This window comes from Perca flavescens, chromosome 18 (genome assembly GCF_004354835.1).
Source record: "Perca flavescens isolate YP-PL-M2 chromosome 18, PFLA_1.0, whole genome shotgun sequence".
Classification (NCBI taxonomy): domain Eukaryota; kingdom Metazoa; phylum Chordata; class Actinopteri; order Perciformes; family Percidae; genus Perca; species Perca flavescens.
Genome location: NC_041348.1, coordinates 13,382,488 through 13,400,224, shown reverse-complemented (window position 1 = coordinate 13,400,224; position 17,737 = coordinate 13,382,488). Strand labels below are relative to the sequence as shown.

General features: G+C 41.3%; 1 protein-coding gene across 1 annotated transcript; it reads left to right on the top strand.

Moving 5' to 3' along the window:
• On the top strand, positions 1–15,600 carry LOC114573447 (E3 ubiquitin-protein ligase pellino homolog 2). The gene is made up of 7 exons (XM_028605661.1): positions 1–340; positions 5,100–5,229; positions 6,379–6,480; positions 10,616–10,813; positions 10,915–11,100; positions 11,195–11,400; positions 11,596–15,600. The coding sequence occupies exons 1-7, from the start codon at positions 261–263 to the stop codon at positions 11,978–11,980; spliced, it is 1,287 nt and encodes a 428-aa protein (XP_028461462.1). The 5' UTR covers positions 1–260; the 3' UTR covers positions 11,981–15,600.
• The last annotated feature ends 2,137 nt before the right edge of the window (positions 15,601–17,737 follow it).

Below are 17,737 nucleotides of genomic sequence, written 5' to 3'. Positions count from 1 at the left end.
TGTATCCTATGCTACTGAACAGATATGTTGCGATACTAGCTACACACTAGCATTAAAGCCACGAAAAGATGCACCTTTACGGGATTAAAACAATAAAACTAACAACGAGAAGTCTGGAAAAACTTTGCCCAACTGTGCCCAAACTTTGATAGGCTACAACCCAAATCACTTCCCTTCAGTTTCGAGTGTGTTAGCATTGTTTTATCTCACCATTATTGCCATTGGACGCGTTTTTTTTTCTTCTGGAGCAGTCCAGTCTGATGAATTCACCGAAAAAAGACGGAGATGATGATGTGCCCGTTAAAGACCCGGTAAAATACGGCGAATTGGTCATTTTGGGGTAAGTCTCTTAAAACCCGATAGTAAAATTGTGTAGGACGGAGAAACGCTCCAGCGGCAAAATTAACGTTTAATATGCAGCACAATAAACCAACAGATGACGTGTGAGTTCAGGTTTAATCCACTGCTCTTATAAAAGATACCCTCTTACTAATCGTTTTTGGGATAGTAAATCCATCATAGTAACACATTTTAGCTCATGTATTGCATATTGCCGTCGTACACCACCAGTCTATAGCTGTGTAGTCATGTTACAAACTAACTTTATGTTACAAATGAAAGCACAATCTCCGAAACTATGCAACCGTATTGTTTCCACATCATGTATGGTGCGTTTGAGTGTAAAATGTGCTAAATTTGCTGTAGCCTTAGCACATATAGGCTCCTACGGATGTAGCCGCTTTTTCATCAATGGTTGTAGTGGGGGTAAGCAGCGAAAATCCCAATGATGTCATACTGTGCTAGATCTGGGATTGCTAAAAGTAGGACTGAGGATGATATCATTGTTTGAAAAATACATAAACCTTGCTCATATTATTAAGTCATAAAGTCTCTTTTATTACTAATTAATAAACGTCGCAGCCAGATGACCACCCATGCCAAGGAAAGAGGTGGAGAAAAGCCTATTTACATCACCAGCACACAGTAGGCAGGATGTGCTGATGACAGCCACCAGCTTCCACAGCATTTCCACCCCTACAGCTCTGTGCAGGGTCTGCAGAGACCATAAATGCCACAACACACACACACACACACACACACACACACACACACACACACACACACACACACGAACACACATGCACACACAGTCATATCCAGGCTTACACAGGCCTCCCTCTTGCTCTGCAGAGCTTCCTGTGTATGCCAAAGATAACTGACCTAATGGCCTATCTCTTCCCCTCCGGCTGAACATAAAGTGAGGAGGCTGTAGTCCGCCTGCATCAGAATACTGATTAGTTGTCCTCGTCGTCATCTGACTGTTTGAACAGAGCAGTCCTTTTACATCCTCAGACCAGAATAAGGAGTAAGGAACTTAAACACAAGCGCAGTCTGCGGTGTGCGCCACAATGTGCCTCATCAAGGGTTGAAAATGCATTTGTATTAGCTCGATTTGAAACTGCAGTGATTGTTTAGTTGACTTTAGTGTTGCCAGAGTGATGGCTACAAGCTTGCAGGCTATTATCATTATCATCTCTGTGGTTTTGAACAAGGCTTGAGTGTTATTATGGGAAATATAGATTTAGCTAACATAGACCGTCTTCCGTTACTGTTGTTATTTTGTTATGTAACATAGAGTGGTACACAATAAACTATTAATGTCATTATTAACATTATTACATAGGTGAACCCATATCCAAATCTTTGGGATGTATTGTGGTTTGGACCCACTTCGTCCGTCCCCAAACATACAGCAGGTAACTTTGACAGCAGACACCCGGTGTCAGAACAGCTGTTCCTTCTACTGCTTCCTGTCAGATATCATATTTTCCCTGGCCTGTTTTGTGCAAGTGTGGTTTGACTTTGCATCTGTCAGCCTTGATGATCACATGCCCTGTGTGGCCGATGCCTGCTTCACTGCAGGCCTTGTGATCTTTGCAGTGGCTGTCTGTCATCGCTCATTTCCTTAGTTAGCCTGGACACCATGTACAGCCCTGCCCTGTCCGGCAGCCCAGTAAAGCTCAACTCCCTTATAACACACTTCATCATCACTATGCAAACACCCTCATGTTCTCTGCAGTTATCTCTCGCACACCTTTTTATCTCACCCGAAACCCCTCTTAACACCGTTTCTGTCGCATTCCTCCATCTCTCGCCCAGTCCCTTCCGTGCCAGCCTCCCAAGGTTTTGCTGAGTGCTGACTTCCACACAGGCAGACCTCCTTGGTGGCTTGCCCTCAACGAAAATAAACTCTGTGTCGAGGGGCAGAAGGAGTTAATATTTCATATTGTGCCTTATGATGTGCGCACATGCGTGATGCAGGCCAGAACTGCCCAGGCAGATCTTGCCTTGCGGAGCTGCTCTTTCACTGGCCTTTACCCTCGACCCCTCTGCCTAGCCTTGTCCCTCAGCCTCCTCTCTCCCTCTTGTCTCGCTGCACCCTTCCATTTGCTTCATTTCATTAATTTAGCTTTAGTTTTCTGTCTTCACTACGATAGCTTCTGACTTTGTTTCTGTCTTTTTCTGTCAAGGCGCTGCCTACCTTTTCTCTTTCTATAAGCTGATTTACTCTGCTGTGCCCTCTTATCCTTTGTCCCATTTCATATATTCTGCCTTTTAACCAGACCCCTCAGAAGCCTGTCCTTATGTGTCTTCTTTTCCTGCACCCAGAGCTTTTTGTGGTCTGCCGGGGTCCAGTTTAAACTGACAGGCAGGGCCATGGAGGACGCAGGTAGCACTGACTGTGATTATTACAAGTAAATGTGGCCTGTTTGAAGGTTGTTACCCACAGAAATACATTTTGGTCCTGCGATCATTCATGAAAGTATAGCTCATTTAAAAATGCATAATGTAAAGAAACTTCCCTCAGAGACACACAAATTGAACCACCAAAAAAAACAATTTACTAATTTTCCTAACAAAATTACCTGCTATCCTTAAAATAAATAAATAGATTTAAACAAGATAGTACGAGAGCGGTGAATATAGGCAGGAGTTTTGCAATCCACTGTGATTTTTCACTTTCACTGCTACAACTCAGATCAGAAATGTTGATGATTGACTGGGTTTCCATCTTAATTCCCTGCCATCTGTTCAGTTTGTGTCTTATCTGGTTAGATTTGTAAACAAGGTATTTATTTTTCCAAATGTTGTCTCAGGAACATTTTAAAATAAGAGAAGAAGTGGCATGTTCAGCAAGTTGCTATATGTTGGCAATGGCTGCGCATTGTACTTCTCCTGTACTGACAAACTGTTTTCCTTACCTCCTATAGTGGGTGATCTCCAATATTTACACCTAGCTATTTTTATCATTTAGCCACCTAGGAAACATAATTATGCCAGTCAGTGTGAAAGGTGTCTCTTTGTCCGTGTAAAGCGTGTGGAGAAACTGTGATTCTACACTCAAAATTACTCACTCACTCATGCTTTATCAGAACCACAGTTTGTCCAAGATAAGCCTGCAACTAACAGTTACTTTCATCGTCGATTAATCTGCCGGTTATTTGCACGGTTAATTGATTAACCATTTGGTCTGCAAAATTTCAGATAAAAAGTTCACGGATTAAAAATTCCCAATTAAAATGTCTTATTTTGTCCGATCGACAGTCTGAACCCCAAATATATTCAGTCTACCATCATAAAAGACAAATAAAACTGTCAAAAAATGATTTGTTTTGAATTTTTTGCTTAAGAAAAATAACTTAACAATTCTGCTACTATTTTGTTTTAGTAGGGCTGCAGCTAAGGATTATTTTCATTATCTCGTTGATTCTGCTGTCAGAGGATCAGATACTCTATGAAATGTCACAAATAACAAATGCCCACTACAAGTCACCAGGGCCAAACGTGACGTCTTAAAACTGTTAACACAGTCTGACCAGCATCAGAAAAACCCAAAGTACAGTATTCAGTTTGTAATGACAATTTTGCATTTGAAAAGCTATGACCAACAGGGTATTGGAATTTTCGTTTTATGCATTAATTACTTATTAAATTTTCAAAATTGTCATTGATTAATTTGTTTGCTTGATGAAACCAATCAAAGCTTCTGCTTGATTGTACAAACACTGTCAACGCAGAGCGTGGTTTCTGCAGCCCACACCGCGAGGCCACTGTGACACAGAACAGAGCCAGACCAGATGCCCTCCGATCTGATCAAGTCTGAAGGCCAGTAAAGACTTGGTGTCCCTCAAAGTCTTCCTGCCCGCTGGGCATCCTCTGAATAGTTATGTTTTTATTAAGGACCATGCCCTGCTGATTAGTTAAAAGCCTATAACCAGCATACTACCTTCTTTGTGAACTCAAGCTGTGAGAATGATTTTCCACTCTGCTTCAAAAGAAATTGAGGACAAAGTCATAATTTTAATCGGCACCAGAAAGGTTTCAACATCACGCCTCACTCATTTTCATTAAAACATTAAATCTGACCTCATTTTTTCAAAAAAAGGTTGATATTGAATTATAAAACTGTCAAGGTCTAGAATACGAATCTGAATTTTCATGTCTGTTTCTATTAATGAACACAAACCTTCAAAGTAGTATTTAGAATACTAACTGGAGCACTCACTGAAGGCTATATGTTAATGGTATTGTCCTGCTGAAAATGCTTTTCATTGTAAAAAAAAAAAAAAAGAATGAAAAGGAGGTTAGGTGAAGAGCGAGCTCCGCTTCATGTATGAGCATGGAGTGCCAGCTGAGTGAGTGAGATCAAGTGCTAGTTGTCCTTTTTATTGAGGCTCAGCAGTTGAATATGAATCGGGAGTGTGATGCTTTTTCAAAAGAATCTGCAAAAGTGCCGCCGTAAAGATGCACAAAATCATTGGAGCCTGCACTCTAATTGCAGTTATTTATTCAGACATCTTGGCACCGTTGGTGGCATTTTAGTTACAGCTTTAGTTTTCCCACAAATGATGACAGATCATAAATACAGTATGCAAACAAGACAACAGTGTTCTTCCCATCATTAGGCTTCTCAATGAAGCTAGATGAACCGGAATGAACATGTGCAAGCTTGTCGTCTTTGAGTCTGAGTTGTATTCTAATCTGATCTAGATTAGCTGAACGTGATGTGCTTGTGTCCGTGTTCAAATTTTTTCCAGGTACAATGGCTCTCTTCCAAGCGGAGACCGTGGGCGTAGAAAGAGCCGCTTCGCTCTGTATCGAAGGGCCAAGGCCAACGGTGTCAAACCCAGCGCTGTGCACATCCTCAACACACCACAGGACAGCAAGGTACGTGTGTGTGTGTGTGTGTGTGTGTGTGTGTGTGTGTGTGTGTGTGTGTGTGTGTGTGTGTGTGTGTGTGTATACGCACTGTTTTATCAGTGTGTAACATTAGTTTCCTTCCTGTGACTCCCTGTTGTCTTTTATAAATGAGCTAGAAGGATGACTAAGCATGACGACATGACGTACGTGGGCTATCTATCCTGTGTGTGTGTGTGTGTGTGTGTGTGTGTGTGTGTGTGTGTGTGTGTGCGCCTACATACGGATGCATGATGACTTTCAAATGGTGATGAAGTCAAATGAAGATAAAGATACATATTTGTATCACTATCAGGTCAATGTCACATGCTGCTATCAGAACATTAACCCTTGTGTGGTGTTCATATTTTTGTTACACAGCCAATGTTCCCGGGTCTGGTGGACCCACCACATTATTAGGCTTTTAAATCAATACAGCCATAACAATTTATATAAAAATACTTAACAGATGTTTACTTTAGCTCAATTACCAATGATATATACATCATTTTTGGTTCATATTTGCCATTTATCCCTGTGAGATCACATTTATGATCATATGATCATTTTTGTTTTTTTTTGTGAGAAAACAAGGAAATTCAATTATTAAAAAAAGGTAAAAAAAAAATAGAAACAAGATTTTTGATCATAATTGGTGCTTATTTCTTAGTACTTAATCAGAACAGGTGAAAGTGCTTGAAATGTAACAATTGTGTAACTTTGTGTGGGAGTAGCAGGTGCAGAAAGACAACCTAGTTCCATAGCACCTACAATTAAAGTAGACCCGAACACCTCATATGTAATAAATATGTGTAGGGGGGGTGTACCGTGTGTAGTCATTGAAAATAAGTAATTTGTTATGTTCTTCACAGAAAATGAGCCAAGGCCAATGAGTTTGAGTCAGAAGAAATAATAAATAGCATCATCTTTCTTTTAGCAAACATAGAAAACGGGTCCCGACAGACCCGAACACCACACAAGGGTTAAAGTATGACACTTTTATTTTGCACTTATTAACGTAGGTACATCTTATGGATTTATGAGTAACAGTGGGATTCAGTCCGCCGTATTTCCTATCAAGAAAATGAAAGACTTTTCCGGAAGATCAACGCATTTTGCTTGTGGCCCTTGTTGTTGCAGGCTGTCCACAGCAGGGGGCAGCACAGCATCTCTTTTACTCTGTCCCGTAACCAGACAGTGGTGGTGGAGTACTGCCATGACAACAACACAGACATGTTCCAGGTAACCACCAAGGAAAATCAAGAAAACAGTGCAATTTTTTCATACATCCTGCTTTAAATAATGGCCCGTGTTACAAACGCAAATAGTCCTAGATTTGGGATCACGTGCAATTTTCTCCCGAAATATGCTGTTATGTAATGCCATCAAAGGAATTTCCACAGTAGGTAGATTATTTTGGTTCTATTGTGACTATGACTTGTGTGGAAGATCTCCAAGAAAAGTCTATTTTTGTATACAAAGTTCTGCTCTATAATAATAGCATCACAGATGTTTTTGATATGCAACAAATGATGACGTGTCTTTCACCCACGGTAATAAAAGCCACAGTCACGGGGAGAGGGGGTTGTAGCCGATTCTGTGGTCTGTCCTGGGACCAGTGGTCTCTGGCACGGACCAGTGGTCCCAACCACTAGGGGCGCTAGAGACACTCGTTGAGACCAGCTTCTTACTGGCACAAAGGGCACTAAAATCACTGGTCCTGACCACCTCCTCTGTGATCTGTTCTGTTGTTTGGACTAGTTGAGTGATCTGTGGAGTGTTTATTTTTAATACAACTTTTCACGTTTCTCAAAGTGTGAGCAGAGTCGCCTAATGTGAGAAGCCATAATCGTTTGTCTATCCAATGCTATTGATCACTATTATTAATAGAAATCATAATAACAATGATTCAATTATTATTAGTCGTAGTTGTATGAGTAGTACTATCGACTATGCAGGTCCATGTCTTCCTGACTGGTTTAAACTTTACCAATGTGTTGCATTTTAAAAGCTTGTCACATTACCCTTTGTATCAAATCTTGATCAGAAACTAAAGTCAAATACATGTAGTGGAGGAAAAAATGTAGAGTTGACTGACAAAGCAACATCAAATGAAATACAAAAATGTAAAAGTTCAATTAAAAATTCAACTTAAGTAGCCTACAGTACAGTAACAAAAGTAACCAGCACCTGATCACCTGATCGTTCAAAGGATTTTTTCTGGATAAAATCTGGAAAACCCTCAAATCTCACCAGGATGTCAATTGTGGCCTGCATAATAGAAAACATTTAAGTTCATGATAACATAGGAAAAAATAAACAAGGAAGAGGACAGATTATAAACATAAAATAATGGGTTGGAATTATATAGGACGTTTCTGGGCACTGAAAGTGCTTTAAAGAAACCATTATTCTCTCTTGCTCTCTCTTTATATATATATATATATATATATATATATAAAAGAGATGCTATTGTCTGATTGGCCAATGGGTCCTGATAGGGCCTTTTGTGGCTTTATAAGCTATTTATTACTATTATATTTATTTCTTCTTCTTCTTTTTCTTCTTCTTCTACATTTGGGGCTTATATTCAATGACATTTCAGTTAGGCTATAGTCAAAGAGACTATAGTCAAGATGGCTCAAATCTAAAAAGAGTCTGATCACGTAAGCATATCTCGACGAATAACAATAAAAACAATAAAAGTCAAAGATTACTTACACACTGTGTAATACACTTACACAGTTGGAATGGGCCTGGGAATCCAAGGAATCCAAGCAAAGTATATCCTACACCATATTTTCCCCCCTTTGTGGTTTTAGAATGAGCATACGTCGTAATAATCATCTTTTTACGGCTGCTAAAATTGACGATACTTTCAAGCAGTGGGACAGTATGGGCCTTTCAACATGTAAAGTTTTTTTCCTAAATAACATCTTTCGTTTTTTCAGATATCTTCAGGTTCGTCATTTCATTCAAACACACATCTCATAATTTTCGCAATTGCCTGAGCACTCTGACCTGGAGGATATACTGCAGACCCCTCTAACCTTAAGAGGCCAAATCTCTAACATATAATTCAATTATGTTCAGTTCAGTTCAGTTAAGTCACTCGATTATCCCAAATGGGAAACTTGATATGCAGTCAGAAGTGAAAGATAAAAAGAAACACATTCAAGCCACATACAAATAGAGGCAACAATACAAGACATGAGTACAAAAAAGATTTCCTGTGTAATACACACAACAGAATTTATCACCACTGGAACAATCTCTAAAAACAGAACAAATACTACATTACATGTGCAAATTAAGCTGAGTTATTGCACATGGGACAAAGGAGTTTTTACCCCTACTGGTCTTAAACCGAGGTACTCTAAATCTGCGACCTGATGGGAGTATTACAAACTCAGAGTGAAGGGGGTGGTTTATAGATATAGACCGGGCCTTGCGAAGAACTTGCTGGTCAAAGATAACCATCAAGGGGGACTGTGAAAACACCTTACCAGCCACCTTTACAATATGGCTGAGGTGGTTTTTGTCTCTGATATTAAGGTTACCGTACCAAGCAGTCATGGCAAACATAAGAACTGATTGAATAAAAGATTTATAAAATAAGGACATCATTTTCCTATCTACATTAAGTGTTTAACTTCTAAGGAAGTACAAACGTTGCTGTCCCTTCTTACAGACTGCATCACTATTCACATCAAACTTCAGGTTTTTATCAATGACAGTTCCCAGATACTTGTACTGTTCAACAAACTCAATTTCAGTTCCCTCATAAATAAAAGTCTGGCATGAGTGCCAGGACCTTCCAGGTGCTTATACAGAAAGTTAAGTAAAGGGATTGAGGCATCTTCTATCCCCATCCCTGCCCTATATGCAAACTGCATGGGTTCTAAAGCCTCCTCCACCATAGTTATCAGTTCCCTTTTGACCAGCCTTTCAAATGATTTCATGACCAGTGAAGTCAATGCCACTGGTCTGAGGTCATTTAGCACCTTAGGGGTTCTACTGTTAGCCACCGGAACAACATTGGACTCCTTCCATAACTTTGGGACCCTTCACTGCTCCAGAGATATCCTAAATATATTACAGAACACATCACAAAGCTGTTCTGAACAGTGCTTTAGCAATCTTCCTGTAATAGAATCAGGCCCCATGCTCTTATTTGTCTTAACTCTCTGAAACCCTGCATTAACATCATGGGCATCAAACATCTGGCTTGGCTTTGTGGAAGAGGAAGACTCTTTGCATATTTCTCTAAGTTGCTCTGTGAAGTCATGAGTCTCAAATCTCACTTTACAGTATATCCATGGATCCTATCAAAGCAAAATGGGAAGAAGAGTTAGGGACAAATATATCAGATATGATCAATATGATCACACCTGGCATCAATTATTGGCCAGGAACTGAATCACCAACCGTTTACTTCATTTCATTAGTTTAAAGGCAGTGGCCATGTAGCCATGGCATGATCGAAAAACCAATTGAAAATGAATCTTTCATTCTCAATGGAAGACACAGACCTGCATAGTCGATAGTACTACTCATACAACTACGACTAATAATAATAATTTGATCATTGTTATTATGATTTCTATTAATAATAGTGATCAATAGCATTGGATAGACAAACGATTATGGCTTCTCACATTAGGCGACTCTGCTCACACTTTGAGAAACGTGAAAAGTTGTATTAAAAATAAACACTCCACAGATCACTCAACTGGTCCAAACAACAGAACAGATCACAGAGGAGGTGGTCAGGACCAGTGATTTTAGTGCCCTTTGTGCCAGTAAGTAGCTGGTCATGACCGCTGTGCCACTGGTCGCAACCAGTGTCTCTAGCGCCCCTAGTGGTTGTGACCACTGGTCCGTGCCAGAGACCAGCTGGTCCCGACCACACGGATCTCCATTATCAATAATAATAACAATAATCATAGTATATATGATATAGTGTATTTTATAGACAAAATATTGTGATCTCTGACATTTATCCAGCTAACAGTGCTGCCAAAACGACAGGAAAGGGTTTGACAATACTAAAGCCGCTTCACCGACCAGAGGGACCACAGGGCAGACCACTGAGGAGCTGGTCGCGACCAGTGTCTCTAGCGCCCCTAGTGGTTGTGACCACTGGTCCCTGCCAGAGACCAGCTGGTCCCGGGACAGACCACAGGTTCGGCTACAACCCCTGCTGGTCACGGGGGAAAAATCCAAAACCCCACATTTAAGCTAGTGTGAACCTAAAACTATAAATAACTGTGTAGATATACTGCATATAGCAATATTACTTTTGAGTATCACTTTGAAAGGCATTTGTTTTGATGAATGGTATCCAGTGACCACCTCTCCGGGCTGTACCCTGCAGATTGGACGCTCCACAGAGAGTCCCATTGACTTTGTGGTGACAGACACCTCCGGAGGGGGGAAGGAGGGGGAGGACCCCTCCATTGCTCCCAGCACCATCTCGCGTTTTGCCTGCAGAGTGGTGTGTGAACGCAACCCACCTTACACTGCACGTATCTACGCCGCTGGCTTTGACTCTTCCAAAAATATCTTCTTAGGGGTGAGTAGATATAGTATAGTATATAGTTTTGGAATCAGTATTAAAATAATAAAAAACAACAACTTATAAACCTCATTAATCTCATTTCTTTGTCACCACAGGAGAAAGCAACAAAATGGAAAAACCCTGATGGGCATATGGACGGCCTGACCACCAACGGGGTGCTAGTGATGCACCCCAAGGGGTTCCCAGAGGACCCCAAGCAGGGTCTGTGGAGGGAGATCTCTGTCTGCGGCGATGTTTACGCGCTGCGGGAGACACGCTCTGGACCCAGCCGGGGCAAACTGGTGAGTCACCAGTTTGGTCACCCGTGTCCACAGTACGGTGAGGTGTGTTTTTGGTTTGACTGTAAGCAATGTGTCCGTCTGTGTGTCTCTGCAGGCCGAGGGCGAGAGCAGCGCGCTACGTGACGGCTCCCTGGTTGACCTGTGCGGTGCCACCCTGCTGTGGCGTACAGGCGAGGGGCTCATGCGCGCTCCCACCCTGCGTCACCTGGAAGCACTTCGCCAGGAGCTCAACGCGTCCCGGCCCCAGTGTCCTGTCGGCCTCAGCACGCTGGCCTTCCCCAGCCTGCCGCGCAGCCACAGGTGGGAGCCACAGTCCGTTTCAAAAATACTCATTATTTTCTATCGGGATGTTCACCTCGTTTCCTCTCCAGTAGCCTGCTTATAAATGCCTGTACAATGGCAGCGTTCATTGGTTTAAAAACAGACACCGTTCATGAATTTTTAGCGGCAGGAGCTCACACAAAGTTGAAAGTACTGACACAATTCTTTCTTCAGCCTTGAAGAGCGTCAGCCTTGGGTCTACCTCGCTTGCGGCCATGTCCACGGACGCCACGACTGGGGCCAGAGATCTGAGGGAGTGGAGGTGCCGGGAGAGGGCGAGGGTTCCACAACCCGCCGAGAATGTCCCCTGTGCAGGAGCGTGGGTCCCTACGTGCCCCTGTGGCTGGGCTGCGAGCCTGCTGTGTACGTGGACGCCGGAGCTCCCACTCACGGTTTTGTGCCGTGCGGCCACGTCTGCTCCGAGAGGACAGCCAGGTACTGGGCTGAGACCCCGCTTCCTCACGGGACGCACGCCTTCAGACCCGTGTGCCCCTTCTGCTCCTCTGCCCTCAGCACCCCCGGCTGGACGCGGCTCATCTTCCAGGGCCCCATCGACTAGTCGCCACTCCTCATCAACCACTCTCACAGTAACAGAAAGACGCCTGGGCTACATGTTGCAGACGTTGGTCAGTGTTCAGTAGGGATAGCTAATTGATTAGGAGCGCATGTGTGCTCTACACTCGGGCCACACACTGTGTATAACAAACACTGTCCAACGTTGTTACTGAATGTAGCTCGAAGCTGAATCCTTCCCGTTCTTTATCCTTCAATTCTTGTTGATTGGTATAAGATCTGGTGAATAGGTGCAAAATAACAGAATAATCAATAGTGTCACGTGGACGGTATTTACTCTAAACTCTAACCCTCTGTCAGGCAAGATTGTGCTGTTTTTCATTCCAACCAAACACTACACTTTCAGTGATTACCTAACCTTCAAGTCAAATTGTATATAGACACGAGCTTAAACGATGCTGCTTGACCCTTTTTAAACAATTATTTTTACTCCATTATCAAATGACTCAACCTCCCACAAATTTTAAACGATGTCATACAAAACAAACAGATCCAAACGCTTTTTATTTGTCTCTTTCAAAAGCCATGTATAAAACGACAAGTAGCTTTTTGCACACACAAAAACAAAAGGAGTAGCCTTTTTACTCAGTTCCTCTGCAGCGTCTTACACGTCTGCAGCGCCCGCGTGTCCTTAACTCGGTGAAACGCCGCCTCTTGCACTTCTCGGCCTGACATCCGACCAGTTCTTAATTTCTAAAACATTGTTACTGTAATTGTTGTGAAATGCTCGCCACTCATCAAACAACACAACCCACCTGGTCTCAGCTTCTGCAAAAACCACCTTCGCCTTTATTTCAAATCAAGTCTCTTTATAGATTTGCACGCTCACTTTCCTGTCTTCCTTCCCTGAATGACCAGCTGATTTATATTCATAGCTGTATTCTCAGCTGGCCATATTAACTACTTATGGTAAATGTGCTTTACAAGGTGAGATCAGAGGCGTGTGCTTCGATCTAGCTTTTCAGGTTCCCAGCGATTCATGAAGGGGAAATTATTAACCATCATAAAATGAGTATATGCAGTTTTCATCTTTTGTCTTCATGCATCATTTTTTGTGTGAAATCCATGCAGAGAGAGACCCCATAAATGAGACCCCTTGTGTAGTATTAGGTTGGAATGAAAACCTGCAGACTCTCTGATTGTCTCTGAAGGGAACACTACACGCTGTATGACCGCACCACAAAGAATTCACCTCTCAAGGCCAGATCTCATCCTGATTATCAAGCAGACCGAGGATAAGCACGGGCTGGGAGTGAAACTGGGTAAAATCCACTACATAACTCTGCAGCAATAATAGCACTCCCATATAAGCTAGATGTATCGCTATGTTTAGCCAAGTGATAAGTCGGCGGTCGCTTTGGACATGGCTGAAATGGTTTCCAGGTTAAGGGCTCAACCAGAGGCGTGTTCAATATCAGGAATTATTTCATTGTGGTGTTGTGTGTGTGTGTGTGTGTGTGTGTGTGTGTGTGTGTGTGTGTGTGTGTGTGTGTGTGTGTGTGTGTGTGTGTGTGTGTGTGTGATGTAACCAAAGCACTAGAATTTAAAGATGAGCAACTGAATCAATGATTAAACACACAACATGTATTTACATACTCATTTTAGATGCATTAATAGCCTAAACATGCTAACAGAGATTAGCATGTTTAGGCTGCAGAGGAATACATCAGCTGTCACAAAAGGACATGTTTTGACGCTCCTGTTGTGTTAATTTGAACACACTTCTGGTTACTGAATTATGTGAAACAGGGTCCATGTTTGCATGGTGGAGTGTCAAAAAGGTTTGACCTTGCATAACCTCAAAAGAGAACTTCTTTTTTGTTTCAAAGAAAACTATTTTGTTAGAAGATGGGGAGGGATTTATTTGGGTGAAGCGGGAGGAATTCTTTTAGATGTTCAGTGTTTAAAAAAAGCAACTATTTTTCTAACTGATAATTGGTTTTAGTTAACTAATTGTTACTCAGTGTATGTTTCCGAATATTCTCGTGTGGTAGATCTAGGAGAGCTTGTGAGTGAGAAAACATTGCCAACACTGTGTCCAACAAACACACACTTAACACATTGCTACCGTAAAAAAAAAAAAAAAAAAAAACATTGCCCAGACAATGAATGTAGCCAAATACTCAGGCTATGTTTAGCCTTCCCTGGTGCTCATATTGAATGGTCTATATTGTGATACTATTTTTGTAACTGAATATTATGGTGTAGCTCGGTGAACTAGCTCGATGAGGTCGGATCATTTCAAAATAGCCTCAAGTGTGGAAGATGTATAATTGACAATACACACTCACGTGGACATTGTGGTTAGCTTGCATGTGCTGAACGTACACATACAGTATGTACACTACACGTACTCGAAAAACTTTGCACGGTTGATTGCCAACCTGTCATTCATGGTGAGAGCGTTTGTTGCAGACCAAGATGTCTTCCGAGTCTTCAGCTCCAGTTTTTTTTGTTTTGTTTTGGTTTTGGAAGACCTCTCCGAAATAAAAAAAGAAAGAAAATAGAGAAAGAGAGAGCCTAAAAAAAAAGAAAAAAAAATCCTCATACTTAATAGATGCGTGACGTTTGTGAATGAGAGCTATTGAATCCCACTTTGTACTTCTATGCTAATATTTTTCCACCAAACCAATTTACTGCAGAAAGATTGTCCACATCGACACTTGTTTTCATTTTGTATTCAGACCGATGATCACGGAGCATTCAAAGCTATCGAAAGCCATTCTGCTGGTTTCCAAATGCCGTTTGAAGTCTAAATACAGGAACTCCCTATAGTATCGTTACTGTAGCTCAGGATTAGTGGTTTCAAATTCACAGCTGGCGAGGCCTGAAGGCCTGGCAGTCAAAAAGTTTCACAATTGCAAAACACATAAACTAGATGTGAAAGTAATCACCTAATGTAAATTTGAAATTGTAGAGGGCATACCGTAGGGTAGATCACCACAGGTCTAGGATCAGTCACATACGGGTCTTAATAAAAGGGGTCAAGGCACAAACCGGCAATGAAAACATCATCGATCAGCTGCCCTTTACTAAGCACGCCAAATCCTGCAAATCTTGCTTTTGAATATATACAACAATTAGTGTAACACCATTGGCATGTGGATGGAAGAACCGCTGCAGCACCCTCATTGGCTTTTATTTTCTTACCTGATAAATTTATTTTAGCTTATTTTTCTTCACTTTTCCTTTGTTTTATTCTTCATTTGAACTCTCTTTGGGTTATAGGTGTCCATATGCAATTTCCTCTCCCTTGTTTTTTTTTAGATTTTAATATCTGTGAATTTTTAGATAACAGTATTTTAGATAGTTAGAAACCGCCAGTAACATCATTAGCAGTTCCCTAACGTTTTTTTTTTTATGCTTGACCTTCACTCCAGATGGCAAGACCTCAACCTCCTCAACTTATGAACTCATCTTACTGTAGGTGAGTGAGTAGCTGACACGTAATATACAGCGTAAAACCTCACAGTTAATAATGCATTCCTTTTAATACATAGGTGTTATGTACAGCTATTTTGTATTATTTTATATCATATTCTTCTGTAATCGTCCGCTGCACAGACAATCGCTATACACATGTCAATAAACTGTCAAAAAGTTGAATTTTCTTTGTTCTTGTGGCTGTTTTGTAACTTTGGATTATTCCTTATTTAGGGTGTGATCAGTAATGTGTTTATTACATAGAATACAATTCATTGAAGGGCACTTCACATGTGCTGCCACCAGCAGAGGGCGCTCTCTACCAGCTCTAAAGCTGACAGCTGTGTGTGTGTCACACACACACACACACACGCACACTATGATGAGGTTGCTCTGAGTTGCATCACCTCTTTAAAATAATCAACTGTTTTAATGAGCAGTTTTGGCAGTCATGTTCATCACCACGCAAATGTGATAAGACGCTGAAAATGTCTGCAAAATTACGGACACGCTTGATTTAAAATAGCAATTTGAAAAGTTTCTTTGAAAAGAATTCAGGATGTCTGCTGAAAGCCTCCTGAAGACCTGCTGAGAGTTATTCAGAAGTTTGTTCCGAAATTATTTCACTCTTGAACCATGGGGAAGAGGCTTCCTTTTTTCTCTCCAAAGATTATGAAGCCTATTTCATGGGGATCTCAGTGCCACAATACATTTAATTTCTTCCAAAGCATGGGATGGAGAGAACCAAAAGCTGAACCTATAGAAGAAATAGTATGAACACATTCTGGTACATGTGAAGATATTCTGTAATTTTCATTTAGTAAGTTGTAATAAGTGATACGCATCCTTACTCATGAGTGTATTAACACATTGGGTTAAATAGGATTTTATTATACAGTTTGCGAAAACGCTATAATAACTAAAACCTTTTTCCAGTTTTCAGTGAACTCAAAAACGTAAACTTGAATTATTTTATTTTATATTTCACAGTGTAAAAAGGTTTAGGAGTTAGTAAACAATATGGTGTTTTTGGGAGGCCTTCACATTTCAAGCACGGAACTTAGGTAACAGTTAAAAAGTTGTTTTGCAGCATGTCTTTGAGGCTTTAATGAGGGCACTGTCCTTGTTACTTTAGCCTGGTTCTCACTCAGATATATGTTTTAATGGGGAAGAACATGTCACTGACAAAATATCCCAATTGTAGATATAGTGACTGTTATCTGCCAGAAAATTCATCTGTACTGTGCTTTAAGTAAAGACGAGAGAACATGATAACGGTTGGATGCAGGGGAGACGTGACGGTTGAATTTGGCCTCTGATGCCTGATGTTGTAAGTGTAATTCTGTTTTGATTTCGAGGCGGAATTGCCAACCAGGTAAAGACAGGAATTGACCTAAACTTAAATCCATGTCTTGAAGAATTCCAGCTGTAATACGTATATCATTTAAGATTCTATTGTTCCTAAATCCTACATGTTCATAAATGAATTTGTTTTTAATCAGATTATCATAGACATGAAGTATCCCATCGATTCATCGGAAATACTGTACATACTGCTCAGGGAGGGGAGCAATGGGTGTAAATAGGGGCCCAGCAGCACTTTCTTGCCCTGAGGCTCCCTTGCAGGTATATTCGGCCATGCTCAACGTGTGTTTGTGTATGTGTGTGTGTGTGTGTGTGTGTGCGCGCGTGCGTGTGTGCGTGTGTGTGTCATGGGACCTAGCATAGATGATGAAGGCAGGGTTTAGCAATACAGTTCAATTCTCAGTGGAGGGATTTGTAGGTTTTGATCCTAGCTAATTAATGTGAAACCCTCAATGGGATGTAATGGGTATCTGTGGATGGGAAGTTTGAAGGGGACTGTGTGTGGGTACATACATGTGTGTGATTACCTCCTTATGTCTGTGTGTGTGCATGCACAAACACAGTGAATAAGCTTGTACAAGTAAGGACGTGATGTGAAGGCATCTGAGTTGGTGTGTTTGTGTGTGTGTGTCCGTGCGCGTGTGTATGCGTGAGTGAATGTTAATCAACGACTCAGAAATCTTCCTCCCTGCGGACTCACTCTGGAGGTAGCAGGGGGCGTTCATGCCATTGTTCCATCAATCACCCATTAACTACAAACACTGGGAAACTTTAATTAAGCTGAGGCCACAGACGATTAATTAACTTTAAGACTTTCACTTCTTTTTTCTTTCCTTCTACACATTTCACTAAGTCACCGAGCCAAAGAAAGTGTTAATTTAGCCACATAATTTACAAATCCAATTAAAGCCAATATTAAGGCATCACAAGCTGCTGTCCTGTGTTCTCCAGTCTT

What these genes read in the sequence shown, in the direction of transcription:
- LOC114573447 (XM_028605661.1), top strand. Translation starts at nt 261, where the DNA reads ATGAATTCACCGAAAAAAGACGGAGATGATGATGTGCCCGTTAAAGAC. An exon ending in GGCGAATTGGTCATTTTGGG is followed by an intron (nt 341 to 5,099) that starts GTAAGTCTCTTA and finishes AATTTTTTCCAG; the next exon opens with GTACAATGGCTCTCTTCCAA. An exon ending in AGCCTGCCGCGCAGCCACAG is followed by an intron (nt 11,401 to 11,595) that starts GTGGGAGCCACA and finishes TTCTTTCTTCAG; the next exon opens with CCTTGAAGAGCGTCAGCCTT.